This window comes from Sparus aurata, chromosome 9 (genome assembly GCF_900880675.1).
Source record: "Sparus aurata chromosome 9, fSpaAur1.1, whole genome shotgun sequence".
In the NCBI taxonomy this organism is placed as follows: Eukaryota; Metazoa; Chordata; class Actinopteri; order Spariformes; family Sparidae; genus Sparus; species Sparus aurata.
This window is the reverse complement of record NC_044195.1, coordinates 35,639,571-35,655,360: the sequence shown is the minus strand read 5'-3', so window position 1 is coordinate 35,655,360 and position 15,790 is coordinate 35,639,571. Positions and strand designations below refer to the sequence as shown.

The 15,790-nt window shown below is 39.2% G+C and overlaps 1 protein-coding gene across 1 annotated transcript in view; it reads left to right on the top strand.

Annotated features, from left to right (window-relative positions):
- The window catches only part of LOC115588751 (interferon-induced protein 44-like), a 47,827-nt gene extending 32,306 nt beyond the window's left edge, over positions 1-15,521 (top strand). The window contains exons 4-8 of the mRNA XM_030429520.1: positions 707-908; positions 2,219-2,371; positions 9,894-10,062; positions 14,740-14,840; positions 14,968-15,521. Coding sequence (XP_030285380.1) covers positions 707-908; positions 2,219-2,371; positions 9,894-10,062; positions 14,740-14,840; positions 14,968-15,129 — 787 coding nt within the window. The 3' untranslated portion in view covers positions 15,130-15,521. The remainder of the gene's footprint in view (positions 1-706; positions 909-2,218; positions 2,372-9,893; positions 10,063-14,739; positions 14,841-14,967) is intronic.
- The last annotated feature ends 269 nt before the right edge of the window (positions 15,522-15,790 follow it).

The window sequence follows — 15,790 nt, the reverse complement described above, 5'->3', positions numbered from 1 at the left end:
GTGGACAGAGCCGACACAGCCGGGCCTCTCTGGGCAGCCAGGTCTGCCGGTGTCGGCCCGTCTCTATGGCCAGGCTGTGGTCACTGAGTCTGTACATGGTTAAAGTCTTTCTCAGTTTCCCATCAGTCACGGTGGTCAGGTACTCTGCCAGCGTGTACTGTCTGTTTAGATCTGAATATCATTGAAGTACATTGTCTCTCTCTCTCTCTCTCTCTCTCTCTTCTGCTTGATTTTGGAACATTTGTGAAATTGATATTCGTTGTGCGAGTTGTCGAGATTTTGTATCTCTTTTGTACATATTTTAAATATTGTAAATGTTGTTAGAATACACTATTCAGTCCAGTTTAGTAGGGGTGAGTAGCCTTTTTGTCTTTGGATAAATTCCCTTATTTTGGACTGCATACGTTGGTTTTTTTGGTGGTTTATTCTTGGGAGTGGGAAACAGAGAGAGATCTCTTTGTTACGTCCTGGTATACCCTAGGCCGGGGCATAACACATTGTCAAAAAACATTATTGGACCTGTGTTTTATATATATTATATTTTATACTGTTATATTTTAACAAGTGAGTTATGTGTCTGTGGGTTATGACAGAATAAAACCAAACCAATGGGTCTAATGTTTGTTTTGTTGGATGTTTTGTTCTCTGACTTTGAAATCAATAAAATATATTGTAATCTAAAATCAAACTTTATCTCCTCTAACAGAAACAAAGAGGTGGATCTTCAGTATGTGAGGGAGTATCAGACTGAAAGGGATGACATCAAACATCTCAGAATTCTTCTGTACGGACCCGTCGGAGCTGGAAAGTCCAGCTTCGTCAACTCTGTCAGCAGCGTCCTACGAGGCAGAATGACTCTTCCTGCTATGGCCAGTGCACAGGGCTCTGAGAAAAGTTTCACCAAAATAGTAAGAAAACTTTCGATTTCTTTTAATTATCATAAGTAAAAGTAGTTTGGTTCATCCGTATTCATCTGTATCACATCAGAAGTATTTATCTGTTAGTTTGTTGAATTAAAGTTCTCTAAACAGACATCAGGATCATTTTTACTGTTTGTGACCACATACGAGGAATCTGACCCTGGTTTTTACCTAATGTATCTCTCAAACACATTAAATAGTACAATAGAATAAACATGAATGGGTAATGTAATAGATTACTTTATAATACATGAAGATGGTGGTTATGTACAACATACACATAAAGACACCTATATACAGTACATAAAGTGTGCAGGATATATCTTCCACATCCTTTATAGAAGACATATATATTGTACATGTTATAGTGCAGTGTGTATTTCAAACTTTAAATGTAATAATAATATATTTAATTTGTAAAGCACTTTACATTTAAATAAATCTCAAGTATGTCCCTCTATTATACCTTACTGGTGGGATTTGAAGAATTGTATGAAGAAAATCTTGAGGGTGGAATTTCCATGTACATTTTACAAATTATACCTGGGAAAAAGGAAGAGTTACATATTCAGGAGACAAATATTTGTTTAGGATCATGTTGGTTGCTTGTAACAAAGCCAGTAAGTGACTGAAGGCAGAGACACCTCAGATGGAAGATTGGGTTGATGTAATGTACAATATTTATATGATGGAAAGGTTGACTTTACTGCTCAGATTAGAATATGGTACATTTAAGAATTTCTGGAAAAACTATTAACCACTGAGATCAGACTTTGTCCAGTAATAATATTGTGTCATAACCTCTTGGTTCTCTCTACAGATTTTAAATTGTTCATTTGTTCACATGATTGTAAGTGTTTTGATGTTCATTAAGAGCAAAAGGACTCTTTAAGAAGGAATGGAAATGAGAGAGAACTGGAAAAAAAGAAAACATACCTCGACTATAAATGAGATCATGTATGTTCAGAGTTTGCATCTCCTCTGTAGAGTTCTTGCTGCACTGTATGTCTACAAGACACTATACAGGATGTCATTTGTAAAAGGAATTATGTATTTTGAAATCAATAAAAAGATCAATACAAAAAATAAATGTTAACAAATGTATATACGTAGATGTTTTGGTGTGCGACTGATTTTACTGTTGATCAGAGTGATGATCTGTGATACACTAATTGAATTGATCCCAAACGGAATCAGAATCTGAGACGAACATTAAAAACAACCAGGATCCATATCGATGTATTCAGGCAGGTCATGGAACACGCTACAGTATCAACGTGTTTGTGTGTTTGTTACAGTATAGAACTCATACAATCAGAAAAGGAACACCACAGACATATTATCCTATCGTCTTAAATGACATCATGGGTCTGGAGGAAGGGTCTGACTCTGGAGTTCGTCCTGATGACATCAAACTGGCCATGAAGGGACACGTGAAGGACGGTTACAAGGTACAACATCACATTAATACACTTTTGACACTATCAGCGATATCAAATACATTGTGATAGAAACATACAGTCACCTGGATTGTTCACTATTAACATAATTAAATATTATTAACTAAAACTTAAGAAAATGTGTTGGAATGAACAAATATGATTTGAACTGTAGCACCACCTGGAGGTTAATGACACTTTTCATAGCAGCGTTGTTGATAGCCGTCTCAGGGCACCACACAGAAATGATGCTGATTGAGTGATGATCAAAAGAGATCCAGCAACATTTTCTAATGGCCACAAGTGGTGCTGCTGGTACCATGCTTTAATATGTTGCACACATCCTCACAGGGAACTTGTGTAGCAACTTTCATCCCCTTACAGGCAAAAACATAGATTAGATTAGATTAATAGATATATTGATAGATAGATATATATAGTCCCCGAGCAGCCAGCAGTAACTGCATAACATTAAAATGAACAATCTACAAGAATGCTAGAAATCAGTTATTTAAAAAGGCCAAGTGACAAAAATAATACTTGAGTCTGATGCACTGCATGAAAAGTGGGATTTTTTTTGTTTTCCTCACATAAGTTGCCAAAGACAGTTACAGTTACTACGTTTCTTTTGTTCGGTCCTGTAACGTTGCTTTGTGGGACATTTCTCTGTATTTAGTTGAGTGAAGGACCTGTGCAGTTATCAGACTGTCAGACCGACAAGTCCTCGCTCCGCGCCTCCGGATTAGAAGAAGAATTGGTGCAGGATCCCCGCATGCAGAGTGCAGTGTGAAAGAGGCTAGTGTCCTCCTCTCCACCACAGCCTCCAGAGTGTCCTGTTTGCAGCCAATCACAGAGCCAGCCTTCCTGATCAGTTTGTTGAGTCTGTTGGTGTCGCTGGCTCCGATGCTGCTTCCCCAACAAACCACAACAAAGAAAAGTACACTGGCCACCACAGACTGATAAAAGATCTCCAACATCTTGCTGCACACGTTGAAGGATCTCAGCTTCCTCAGGAAGTAAAGTCTGCTCATCCCCTTCTTTTTTTTTTCTTTTTTTTTACTTTGTTTTTATTGATTTTTCAGCGAAAAACAAAACAGGTACATCAGACAGGGTCATCTACAGCAAAACACATTGACAGGCTTTGTAAAAAACAAAGGGCTGGCAGAAAACAGGCTGAGGGGTCGGGTCCAGGGTCTTTAAGGGACCCACAGTTCTCCATTAGAGTCCACAGTGACACAAAATACCTTCCTTCGTACAGTCCCCAAGATCACCAGTAAAAAACACAATTCCACACAGAGTATACATTCAGTAATAAGCTCACCTCTTACCTATATATTCCCTCCACTTCCTCCAATATTGGTCACCTTTTCCAGTATCATGTCTCAGGGAAAACGTCAACCTTTCCATGTTATGAATTTCTTCAATTATTCCAATCCAGTCTGAAATCGTCGGACATTCCTTGCTCAGCCATTTCCTGGTTATTGCCTTTTTACTACCTGCCAATAATAGCTGCAGTAAATATCTATCTTGTTTATTTATTTCAGTTGGTATGTTGCCTAAGTATATGGCTTCGAAACTGAGATCAGATTGCAAAATGATTATTGATTTGATTGCTGCTGTAATATCTTCCCAATAAGATGAAATAATGGGACATTCCCAGAATATGTGGAAGTGGCCAGCTGACATATTGCCACACCCTCTCCAACATCGTCCTTCATCTGGATTTTTGGTCTGTAAACTTTTGATTTTAGGTGTTATAAAAAATCGTACAGTGCTTTTCCAGGTGAATTCCCTCCATAAATCTGAGCTGGAGGTGGTGGCAAATGTCCCTACAGATATTTAGCCAATCATCTTCAGTTAACTGTATGTTAGCTTCTTTTTCCCATCTTGATTTAATGTACATTGTGGAAAGACCTCTGTCCTCCTGTAAAGCTGAGTAAATCCTTGAAATCAGTTTTCTGTTCAAATTTCCTTTGTAAGTATTGACAAATATCTCTATCAGGTTCATTCCTTCCTCTCCAATAGTTTTGATATTTTTATTAAAATAATCTCTCAATTGAAAATATCTGAAGAGATCCTGTTTCTCCAAGTTGTGCTTTTCCCTGAGATGCACAAAGGAAACTAGACCAACATTAGTAGAGATTTTGCAATATGAGGTAATACCCAGGTTTTTCCATCGTGTGAACCTGCTGTCCAGCTCGGCCGGTGTGAATTCCGTATCAAATGCTACTCGGCGTAATACTCGTGCATTTCTTTCATACTTGGGGTCTTTGAGGATTTTGTACCATATATTCAGAGGGGTTGCGATCCAATTGTTTAATTTATCTCCCAGTAGGTACTTTTTCAAGGGGATTTGTCTCCCAACACAGATGGGAGAGGTTCACATATAAAATTTTGTTCTAACTCCTTCCATTTTGCTTCGCACTCCGGATCACACCAACCGACCAGGAAGCGAAGCTGTGCCGCTCTGTAATAATCCTCCAAACAGGGCGGGGCCCTACCACCCTTATCTTTGGGTAACTGTAGTGTCTGATATCTAATCCGTGGCCTTTGTTTTGCCCAGATAAAAGTAGATATCATCCTATTCCATTCGTTAAATTGCTTTGGTGGTATCTCGATTGGTAACGACTGGAAGAGGTACAGGAGACGGGGCAGCACGTTCATCTTAATTATGTCTATCCGATTATACATATTTGTCGGTAATAGAGACCGGCGGTTTAAGTCTGCCTTGATATCAGCTGTTATGGAAGTATAGTTGTGGTCGTAGATGGTAGTTAAATCTTTCGGTATTCGTACTCCAAAGTACTCCATTATACTGTCTGTCAGTTTAAATGTACTTGTTCTATAAATATCTTCATGTGGATTTAGATTAAAAGTTAGAGTTTGAGTTTTGTGTAGATTAAGTTTATAACCAGAGTAAGAGCCGCATTATTCAAGTAAATGCAGTAATTTAGGAAGACTTACTTTGGGATTGCTAAGGGTCATAAGAATGTCATCTGCATATAAACACATTTTATACTGTGTATTTCCAATCAGTACACCAGTTATGTCCTTATCTTCTCTTATCGCCTGAGCCAGTGGCTCAATAAAAAGAGCAAATAGTGTAGAGCTAATGGGACAGCCCTGACGACACCCCCTCTCAAGAAATACTGTATTAGACAGGGACCCATTCATTTTTATTCTGGCGGTGGGGGAACTGTAGAGGGAGTTCAGACATCCAATTACCTGGTTGTTGAAACCGAAATGTTTGAGAACCAAATACAAATATTCCCATCGAACAGAATCAAAAGCCTTTTCGGCATCAAGGCTAATAGCTATAGATTCTCTGTTGCTACTTCTCATCTGATTAATGAGGTGAAGAGCTCGTCGCACGTTGTCCTGGGTTTGCCTGTGCTTCACAAAACCTGTCTGATCTGGGTCTATTAGATCAGGGACAATATCCTCCATCCTTTTTGCTAGTATTGATGCATATAGTCTGTAATCCATGTTTAATACTGATATGGGTCTGTACGAGCTACATTCTGTCCTGTCTTTTCCTAGTTTGGGGATTACTGAAATTATAGCTTGTCTCCAGCAAAGCGCCCCTAAGGATATCATTAAAGCATTTTTTAAGTACCGGTACAAGGATTTTTCTAAAGGTTTTATACCATGCCGCTGGGTAGCCATCAGCTCCTGGCATTTTACCTGTTTTCAATCTCGATATGGCTTTATTTATTTCTTCATCCGTTATGTCTTGGGTCATTATTTTATTCTGCATTGTTCCTACTGACGGTAAATCTGAAGATGATAAAAAGTCTGATACAACTACTGATTCAACTGCCTGGGGCTGTGAGTACAAGTTCTTATAGTACTTTTCAAATGAGCGTTGAATATCTTCTGGTTTGTGATACATCTTATCAGTCTGTGGGTCTTTAATTTTATGAATAAATCTCTCTGCCAATTGTTTGCGTATCTTAGATTTAGGGCCATTTTCATAAAAAGTTTGTTTGATATATTTAACTCTTTTTTCCATTTCACTTTCATATATGTTATTCAGAGTTTGTTTTGTATCTCTGATTTGGCTAAGGACATCAATATCATTATACTTCATGTGTCTGGTTTCCAGGGATTTAAGTTTTGCAGTCAGGTCATTAATTTGCTTCTCTTTTTCTTTCTTCTTACGAGCTGACCACATTATAAATTTGCCCCTAATAACAGCCTTGGCTGCATCCCATAATGTATCGGAAAACACTGTCTCATTATCATTAAACAACATATACTCTTCAAATTCTTCTTCTATATACTTTCTGCATTTGGGGTCATTTAAGAGACTGGTGTTTAGTTTCCACAGAGTTTCTTTAGGTCTGTTATCTAAGTGCAATGTCAAATACACTCCTGCATGGTCAGAGATGTCCCTTACCCCTATGTCACATTTTATAATCCTATGTCTGTCGGTTTTAAACATAAAAACATAATCAATTATTGAGTAAATACGATGCGAGTGGGAGAAAAAGGTAAAACATTTATCAGTTGGGTGCAAGTCTCTCCATACATCCAGCATGCTCAATTCTTTAAGAATTTTTTTAGTGTATAGAGCTTCAGGTGTTATGTTTTTTATCTTACTTGTGGAGTCCAAGATGGGATGTAAATTAATATTCCAGTCCCCAGCGCATATCAACACACCTGATGTATCAGTAGTTATCATGTTGAACACCTTTTTAATTAGTCCTTTATTACTTCCCGGTGGTCTATAAAAATTCAATAATGTAACTTCCTTATTATCAATGAAGCCTTTAACCTACAAATAAAGCCCTTCTTTATCTGTAATCTGTGAGGAAAATTGGAAATTTACCCTGTTTGAAATTAATACAGCTACTCCCCTTGCGTTTCCCTTCTCATATGAGGAATAGTATGTGTTCCTAAACCCCATTTTACACAGCTTCTCATGTTCAGTATTTGTAAGGTGAGTCTCTTGCCAGAAGATAATATCTTGCTTCTCCCTTTTCATTTTAGCGATGGCTTTACTCCTCTTTATAGGGTTATTCAGCCCATTAACATTTAGAGTAATCACTCTGTATTCATGATGGTACATTGCAGTTGTTGAAAAGAAAATAAGTTTACCTTAATATTCCAACGACCATAGATGACCAAAACAACAAAACACCTGTCTGCGCACCAAAATGAAACACAACAAATGAACTTAACATACATAGTGAACATTAGTGATCTCCATCCTCGAAGTATAAATTCAACTTCTAATTTGGGAGGGGAATCCCTTAACCTAGAAGGTGCCCCTCCTCGTGCCCCACTTTCCCTCTGACAAGTTAACATCAGAGCAGTGCACATAGAACAGTAAACAAAGTAAACATTGGCTCCCAGACACGCTGCAAATTTAACTGGAAAATGTTCATCACAAGAAAATAAACCTGTATATGTTAACAGCCTTATGTGGTATTGGACGTGATAGTCTTACCAGTCTTTGTAGAATATTCAGTCATTCACAATACCAAAAACTTTCATGAAGCCTCCTTGTTGCGCCGAAACCCCTTCAGTTTATCCTGAATATGTTTGAGGCGTGCCTCTTGCTGCCGGCGTGATTTTGAGCCAGCTGTTTCCCAGGGGGCTTGTCTTGATCTCACCGAAGGTGTGTTTGGCGTGGAGAAGTCTGCTTCGTGTCCCACCGGGAAAAGTCCCCTCTTCCTCAGATCATCAGTCGCCTCCTCCACGTTGTTGTAGACTACTGGCCCCGCGTCGAAAAACACTCTGAATTTCGCTGGGTAAAGCATCTGGAAATGGATGTTCTTCTCCTTAAGAGCTTTTCTAATAAAGGTGTACGCCTTTCTTTTCATGTGTATTTCTGTCGGGTAGTCCTGCTCGAAAAACACTCTTCTTCCTTCATAATGAATCTCCTTCTTTCTCCAAGCGGAGTGGAGCACCAGCTCTTTAGTTGAATACTCCAAAAAATAAACAAGCACGGACCTGGGGTGGCAGCGCTGAATACGGAGGGGGGTCTGGTGAGAGACAGTTCACTTTTGAAAAACTCCTCCTGAAAAACTTTCATGTTGTCCCCCTCGGCCCCTTCTGGGATACCGTGTATATGGATGCTGTTCCTGCGGGAACGCCCCTCTAGGTCTGTTAGCTGCGCTTGAATGGATTTCTGAAGTTGAAGTGTGTAGGTCAGCATCTCCGCGGTTTCGGCGTGGCTCTCCTCCACGACGGCCACTCTCTGCTCCGTTGCCTCAACTCTGTCCGTTATTTCTCTTAACTCAGTTGAAATGCCGTTTAGTTTCGTACTTATTTCTCCTCGGAAGTCCACCAGCTCACTCTTGAGTGTTCCTAATGCTTCATTGAATTCCTTCTTCACATCCACGCGGACCGCCTGTATCTCGGCAATTATCTTAGCTTGGACAGCCTCCATAGCCTTGTGCTCAGCTAGCATGCTAACTTTGCCTGTATCCTCACTTTCCGTAGGTGAATTACCGTCTTTTCTCAGGTTTCGTCGTGAATTACTTCTGGTCTGTCTTTTGTTTCCCCCTTTCATGCTACAGTGACACCTTTTCTGATTAATTATTCAGTGTTATTTGGGGGGAAAACATGGCTGTCTGGGAGCCTCCGTTTTATGCTGCTGTTTGCTCCTACGCCATACCGGAAGTCCTGCTCATCCCCTTCTTGTACACAGCTTCAGTGTTAGATCTCCAGTCCAGTCTGTGGTTGATGGTAACACCCAGGTACTTGTAATCCTCCACCACCTCCACATCCTTTCCCAGAATGCACTGAGGTTGGAAGTTGTCCTCTTCTTCTGCCTGAAATCTATCACCATCTCTCTGGTCTTGCTGATGTTCAGCTGCAGGTGATTCCGTCCAGTCCACTCCACAAAGTTGTCCACCAGTGCCCTGTCCTCCTCCTCCTGTCCCTCACTTATACACCCAACAACAGCCGAGTCGTCAGAAAACTTCAGTGAGATGGAGCGAGCTTTATGTTCTGGTCATGAAAAGACAAAAACATAATAAAGACTTACAGAACAGCTGTCAGGTATACTTGTGGTCTCGAACAATAACGTGAAGTTGATGTGCTTGTAGTAAATCTCTCCTCAGTCTCTGTGTTGTTAACTGAGCTGGGCAGTACATCGTCTCTCTCTCTCTCTCTCTGCCTGTTTTATTCACCAGCCACTTCCAGCACTGTTCTGTGACTCTGCCTGAAAAACACAAGACTGAAATATAACTTGTGTTATTTATTATGTTTGATGAATGCCAACAGGAACCTCAGCTCTTAAAGATAACATCACTGCACATGTACAAGCGTTTATATGCGCGCTCAAGAATTGAAACTTGTGTTTTCCAGCAGCAACCTCAAACACAGACCAGACTATATATAGTTAAGTTAAGATGGCACTCATCATTTTAAAACAAGACAATGATTATGTGGTCTCTTAGTTCACTGGGTCCTTTAATGCATCAGACAGGCAGGAAGCGTACAGAGCACTGTTGTGTTGGTGCAGCAGTTCAAGTACTGTTTGTATTCACCTGTCATAATTGTGTTTTAAATTGTCTTCCAGTTCAATCCTGTATCTCCACTGTCCAGTGGTGATCCACACTACTACCCAGAACCGTCTGCAGATGACAAAGTTCATGTTCTGGTTTGTGTGCATTCTGCTAACTCAGCAGAAATTAAGGAGTCAGTTCTGCAGAAGATGAAAGGCATCAGAGAGACAGCCAATGAGCTGGGTAAGACTATGATTAATATAATATCTGTTCCACAGGAGGAGAGATTTAGTTAAACCTGTTCAGTCAACATTTAGGAAAATCTTAAGTTAACTAGAATACTAACAGTTTAACAAACACATGAGGCCACCTTCCACACACAGAATCTTAACTTCATGTCAACTCTGGGTCAGTTGTCACCACTCGTTTTATGAATAACTCTTCATAGTTGGACAGAGTCAATAATACAACGATCAAGAGGAAGGATTTATAAAATAAATGTTCACATTTGTAGCAGGAAAAAAAGATTTTCTGCTTTAGGATTGTATTGTTATAAAGTTTCGATGGAAACTAGAAAAGACAATTCTTAAACAAAACCACAGACAGAAACACACAGTATATTTTGAATCACTTTCCTACTTCTCCAGCCACTAACACTGTATTCAACATGTATCTGCTCATTCTTTCTTTAAAGCTGGAAACTCTTTACAAATATTGTAATTTCTCTCATCTTTGATGGATTATGAGATGTATTTAAGTTGTCAGTCCCATTCTGTCATGACTTCATGAAGGTCATTTCAGTTTCATTTTATGTGTTTTCTAGGTTTTTGTGTCTTCTTTGCTCTTTTTCTGGAGTTTTGTTTCCCTTCTGTATGTGTTTCCCTCCACACCTGCACTGCTTCTCCTTCATTCGTCCGTCTCTGTTTCTACTGTTTTATCCATTCATTACTTTGTTAGATTCCAAGTTTTACCCCTGTCCAGGAGACACTCGACCAGTTCTTTAAAGGGTTAGATCCCTAAACCTACAAAAGGTTGCTTAGAAACTGGCAATTTAAATAGGGATTTCTTAAGCTGGTAATATGGAGACTCACCTAGCTTCTAACTGCCTGAATCCGAACGTCTACCTGCTTCCTCTGTTTTGGTACCTGACATGAAGCCCTTGAGTCAGATACGGCCACCAGCCACGCCTGTTATGGCAGCTCTCCTCTAAATGATCTGGGCACTTGGTCTGGTGTTGGGTTGGATTTTAAGGGCTTTTGGTAAACAATAAGGGAATGTTCTTTAACTTTAATCTTTAACTTTAACTATATTATGTAGGTTTTATTGCATAGACTTTAGCATGGACAAAGCATACAGCTCAATACTTATTTCAATTACTGTCAGTCATTATCAAAAATACTTATTGATAAATACTTTAAATAACAAAATTAATGTCAAAGAGCTTAGGGCTGGTTAGAAATACTTAAATGTAGGTAAGATGGAGAGGGTCAGGTCTATCCATGGCTTCCCTTTCCCTTCCTGCTGAAAGTCCTTGAGGCAAATCACCACCTCACCCGAGGTCTCGTAACTTCCTCAAAGTCCAAACTTCACGCCAGCAGAGTGAACAAAAGTACTCCAATATCCAAATTGTAATCCACAGCATGTTGGCAAAAATGGTTAATCCGTTGTGCTCTTAATGTCTTGGTCTGTTTCTGCTGAAGTTTCTTGAAGTCCTTTCTGCGATGTTCAGGCTGCTCACATTCTCCATCTCAGGTGTTTCTTCAAGGCTGGAGCGAGTGGAAGAACCAACTTCTCACTTTATATCAGGGGCGGAGCTATGGGTGGGCCTGGATGTGCACAGGCCCACCCAGTAAGATTCATGAGAAAGAGAAAAAAGAAAAAAGAAAAAAAAAAAGGTTAAAAGAGGCCTATATTTTTTCTAATATAATTTGCTTGAAAAGTTTCATTGTGGTTTTTATTTTCTTGAACATTTAAAATTCAATATACACACAAAATAAAAATAAACTTCATCTTTAAAGTGACTGACCGATGTCAATCAATCACAGTTCGGATTACGATGACATAATCAATGCGTTTAACTCAAAGCCCAGTAGACTTGTGTAAAAACTGCCGGTAAAACAGTGTTTTTTTTGTTGTTGTTGTTTTTTTTTATGAATGTATTCTGGCCCACCAGGGCATGTTGTGATTGTGGTTGTATACATACCGAAAAATCCCAAATAATAGCCAGGGCTTATATTAGTTTCAGTCACTTAACAGACCAGGTGTTATCTGGGACAGGCGTTTAATTCCTTCCTCTCAAAAATCCAGAATGAAAATGTCACAAACTTCTCCAGCTTCTCTGTGAATTCTCTGGTGAATCAGCACTTGCTGCAAACTCCTCATCTCTGCTGTCACTCACCGTGGCAGTGTACATTTGTTTGACCCTGATCATTTTGCGGGCCACTCTCTTGTGGCGTGCCCGTTTGCTGATATTAATTAGAATAAATCAGACCCGGCATTTATATGGAACTGGCGGTTATTTATCAAAATATACACCTGCACCAGGCGTTTAAAGGGATCCTGCAGTTAATTGAAACCCGACTATTATTTGGTAATTTACGGTATTCAATTTGTCAGACATTTAAATACCTGTGCGCTGATTGTGCGCACTGAACTGTCCAAGGTGCTTGACCCGGAGCAGCGCATGCGCTCTGTCTCCCGTGTACAGTAGTGTGAAGTTTTGTGCTATTAACAGAAACAGAGTAACAGTAAACAGAGAAAAACATGTCTCTCGTCTCATTGAATAGCAGCAAAATAATAAAGCTTCATTAAAGAGCCTACATAAACTGGATCTCTCTCGTTCTCTCCCTGTTTTTCCCCTTTGGGTCTGAGCAGTGAAATTTAACAGAACAGAGGTCCAGTTGTGGAGTAGCGGTCTCTACTGTGTATCCACTCATAGGTATATTATTCGTACCAGAGGCTAATTTACAGTGGCCCGGCAGATTTTATTATGGCCTATCATAAATTGTTTACATACATCTCATATCAGCTTTAAAAATAATCAGGCCCATCCATTAGCTACGTTCTGGCTCCGCCACTGGTTTATATACTCTCTTGCTTCGGACACTGGCTTGGTTTTATGTCCTCATTAGGACATTTTCCCACCATCTCTCCGTTCAGTAGTCCCTTGATGACGGCTGACGATTTCATAACGCTTCGTTACTAAATAATCGTCTTGTTCTCGTATTGATCGAATCAGTTCTTCAACACTTTCTCATGACTTCAGATCAACACCATTTCTTTACTGATTTTCATTAGATTTCTAAACTTCAATACATTGTTTTCAATCATGGTTACCCATTGTACCTCTTTTTACTATACTTATAGCCAAGTTCAACACTTAGTTCTTATTGTGACAATAAGACAGAGACAGAGTGACAGACAGAGCCTGGAGTGTAACACTTTTCCTTATCACACAGTGCTGTGTTACTTGCTCTTTACTTTTTCCTCCAACACAACCTTAATGTAATGATTTAACACTTTTTAATGAATTTATAGCAAACAAAATGCAGCAGGCAAAGCTTTAATATGTTTCAGAATTATTTCAGGGCTATGTATAATGTCCATTTCTTGTGTCTGGCAGGAGTGTATAAATCTCAACTTTTCTGGTTCTGCCTCTCTGTGTGTGTGTGTACATACTGGTATTTATATTAGACAGTATAGATAGAGTAGATCTCAACTATTTTGACAACTCTGACGTGTGTTTCTCTGCCTCACTCTACTGCACCCCCTCCTCTTGTTTATTTAGTTTGTATTTAAGTCCAGTCTTTAGTTCAGTCATTGTCAAGTCATCTGTTGAGTTTCTCTTTTCTGGCTGTTGTGTTGTTGCCTTAATCCCGACCGTGAGCTTCCTGTCTGCTGTCTTCTGCTCCTGGGTCCAACTTCTCTGCTTTAATGTGACACATTCATAGTAACTGTTTTCACTTTTTTCAAGTATTCAAACACCTTCAACTTCTTTTCCATACAAGTTCAAGCCAGCCATATAGTTTAGTTCCCCCCTCCAGCAATGCAGCTTAGCTGCCAGCCTACAGTCTATTTCCAATTCTTCATTCTCAACCCATCTTTCAGACTTCAAACCAATGAAAACCAGCGATTCAGTTCAGCCTCAGCTTTTAAACAAGTCTGAAAATATTCCACATCTTTCAAACACCATTGGTATTATCACACTTTGTACAGCCAGTACTGCGCATGTAGCATGCCAGCATTCACTACTAATAGTTTTAATTCTTAGACGTTTGCGCAGTTTTCGTATGTATTAATAATGAAAGAATAACCTTGAAATGTTTTACAATCATATTGTCACAGAAGAATTGTACATTTCACCGATATATGTGCTATTTTTCTTGTATTTAGGTTCCTGAGAGCGTTATACTATAAGAAATGATCAAAGTGAGAAGTCAGACTCAGAGCTGAGTTTGTGTTGCAGTGAATGACACCATGTATGTGGAGTCTGGTATGTTTAAATGTGAGAAAACACAATTTAATGCATAAAATGATTTTAGTGGAGCGACCCAGCAGCTCCGTTGGCAGAGGCCTCGTCCTGGCTGCAGGGGTCAGTTTCAGTCTTAATGCTGTCATATCAATAAAGACATGAAAAGGCCAAAAATATTAATAACAATATATATACATTATAAATATTATTATAAATTATTTTAGTTAGCCTTATCCTGTTAGCTTTGAAGAGTCAGATTTAAATCTGACTCTGAAGTTTTGAGGTTGACTGAAGTCAGACTTTTGACTTGAAGTGGAGCTTTTCTGTCTCTTCTGTCTGGAACAGCTCCGGGATGTTTAGTTGTTTCAGTTTGTTGGATTTTATCAACAGAAACTCTGTAAAAAAATAAAAAGATGAGCTCAGTTGACTGAGTGTGTTTCTGTCTGAAGGGATTCCCCAGATGGCGATAATCACCAAGATCGATGAAGCCTGTGGTGAAACTAAGAAGAACCTGAAGAATGTGTACAAGAGCAAACACCTGAAGAAGAAGGTGAGTGTCTCATTCAGTCTGTACACAACTCATGGAGTTTCACTTTATAGTCCAAATACTGTCAAAGGTTACGTGAGGTCCAAACTTCATGTTGATTTATGAACTGAAATGTTTCTTTAACACTCAGATGAAAGACTTCAGTGCAGCAGTGGGGATCCCGATGAACTACATCTTTCCTATCAAGAACTACTGTGAAGAAATCGACATCAATGATGATGTTGACAGTCTGATCCTGAGCGCTCTGAGACCTATGATCGACTTTGGAGACGACTTCATCAACAAAATCTGATCAGCAGGAGGCTAAATCTGAATCCACCTGCATGTTTTAAAGGGTTGGAGTTCAAAGGAAAATGATCTATAGCTCTATAGCTAAGCTTTTATGAGGTCGATTACAGCTTCAGCAGCTACATCAGTAATCCTGCTTTACATTAATACACGAGTGACAATAACCTGATGACATCAGAATAGAACAACAGTCACAGTTATTGCAGAATACTTTTAATTCTTTAACTATTATACTTGCATGCTTTTACTGAAGTAACATGTTCAGTAATGGGACTTTGATCTCTGGGGTAAGTTTGTCATATTAATGAAAACATTAACTAAAATATTTGGGCATTTTAGAGAAGAAGTAAATGATCTATTAAGTGATAATGATGTGCTCATTGTAGTCACACTTGTAATTTGCTATCTAAATGTAACATAGCATACTACTGGAAAAAGTTCAATAAATCAGATGCTTTTGCCTTTTCTTGTGGCAGTTGTGAGAATTCTTTCTGACAGGTGGATTCAGACAACAGGACCAAGAATCAAGAACCAACCAAGAAGCAAGAGTTTAATCACATACTAACTACTAGTTTATACTTTTTAGTAAAAATACTACTGGCTAATGTAAAAAGCTAACGGAGGCAGGAGAAAGGTCAACCAATGAGAGGGTTCATAGACAAATC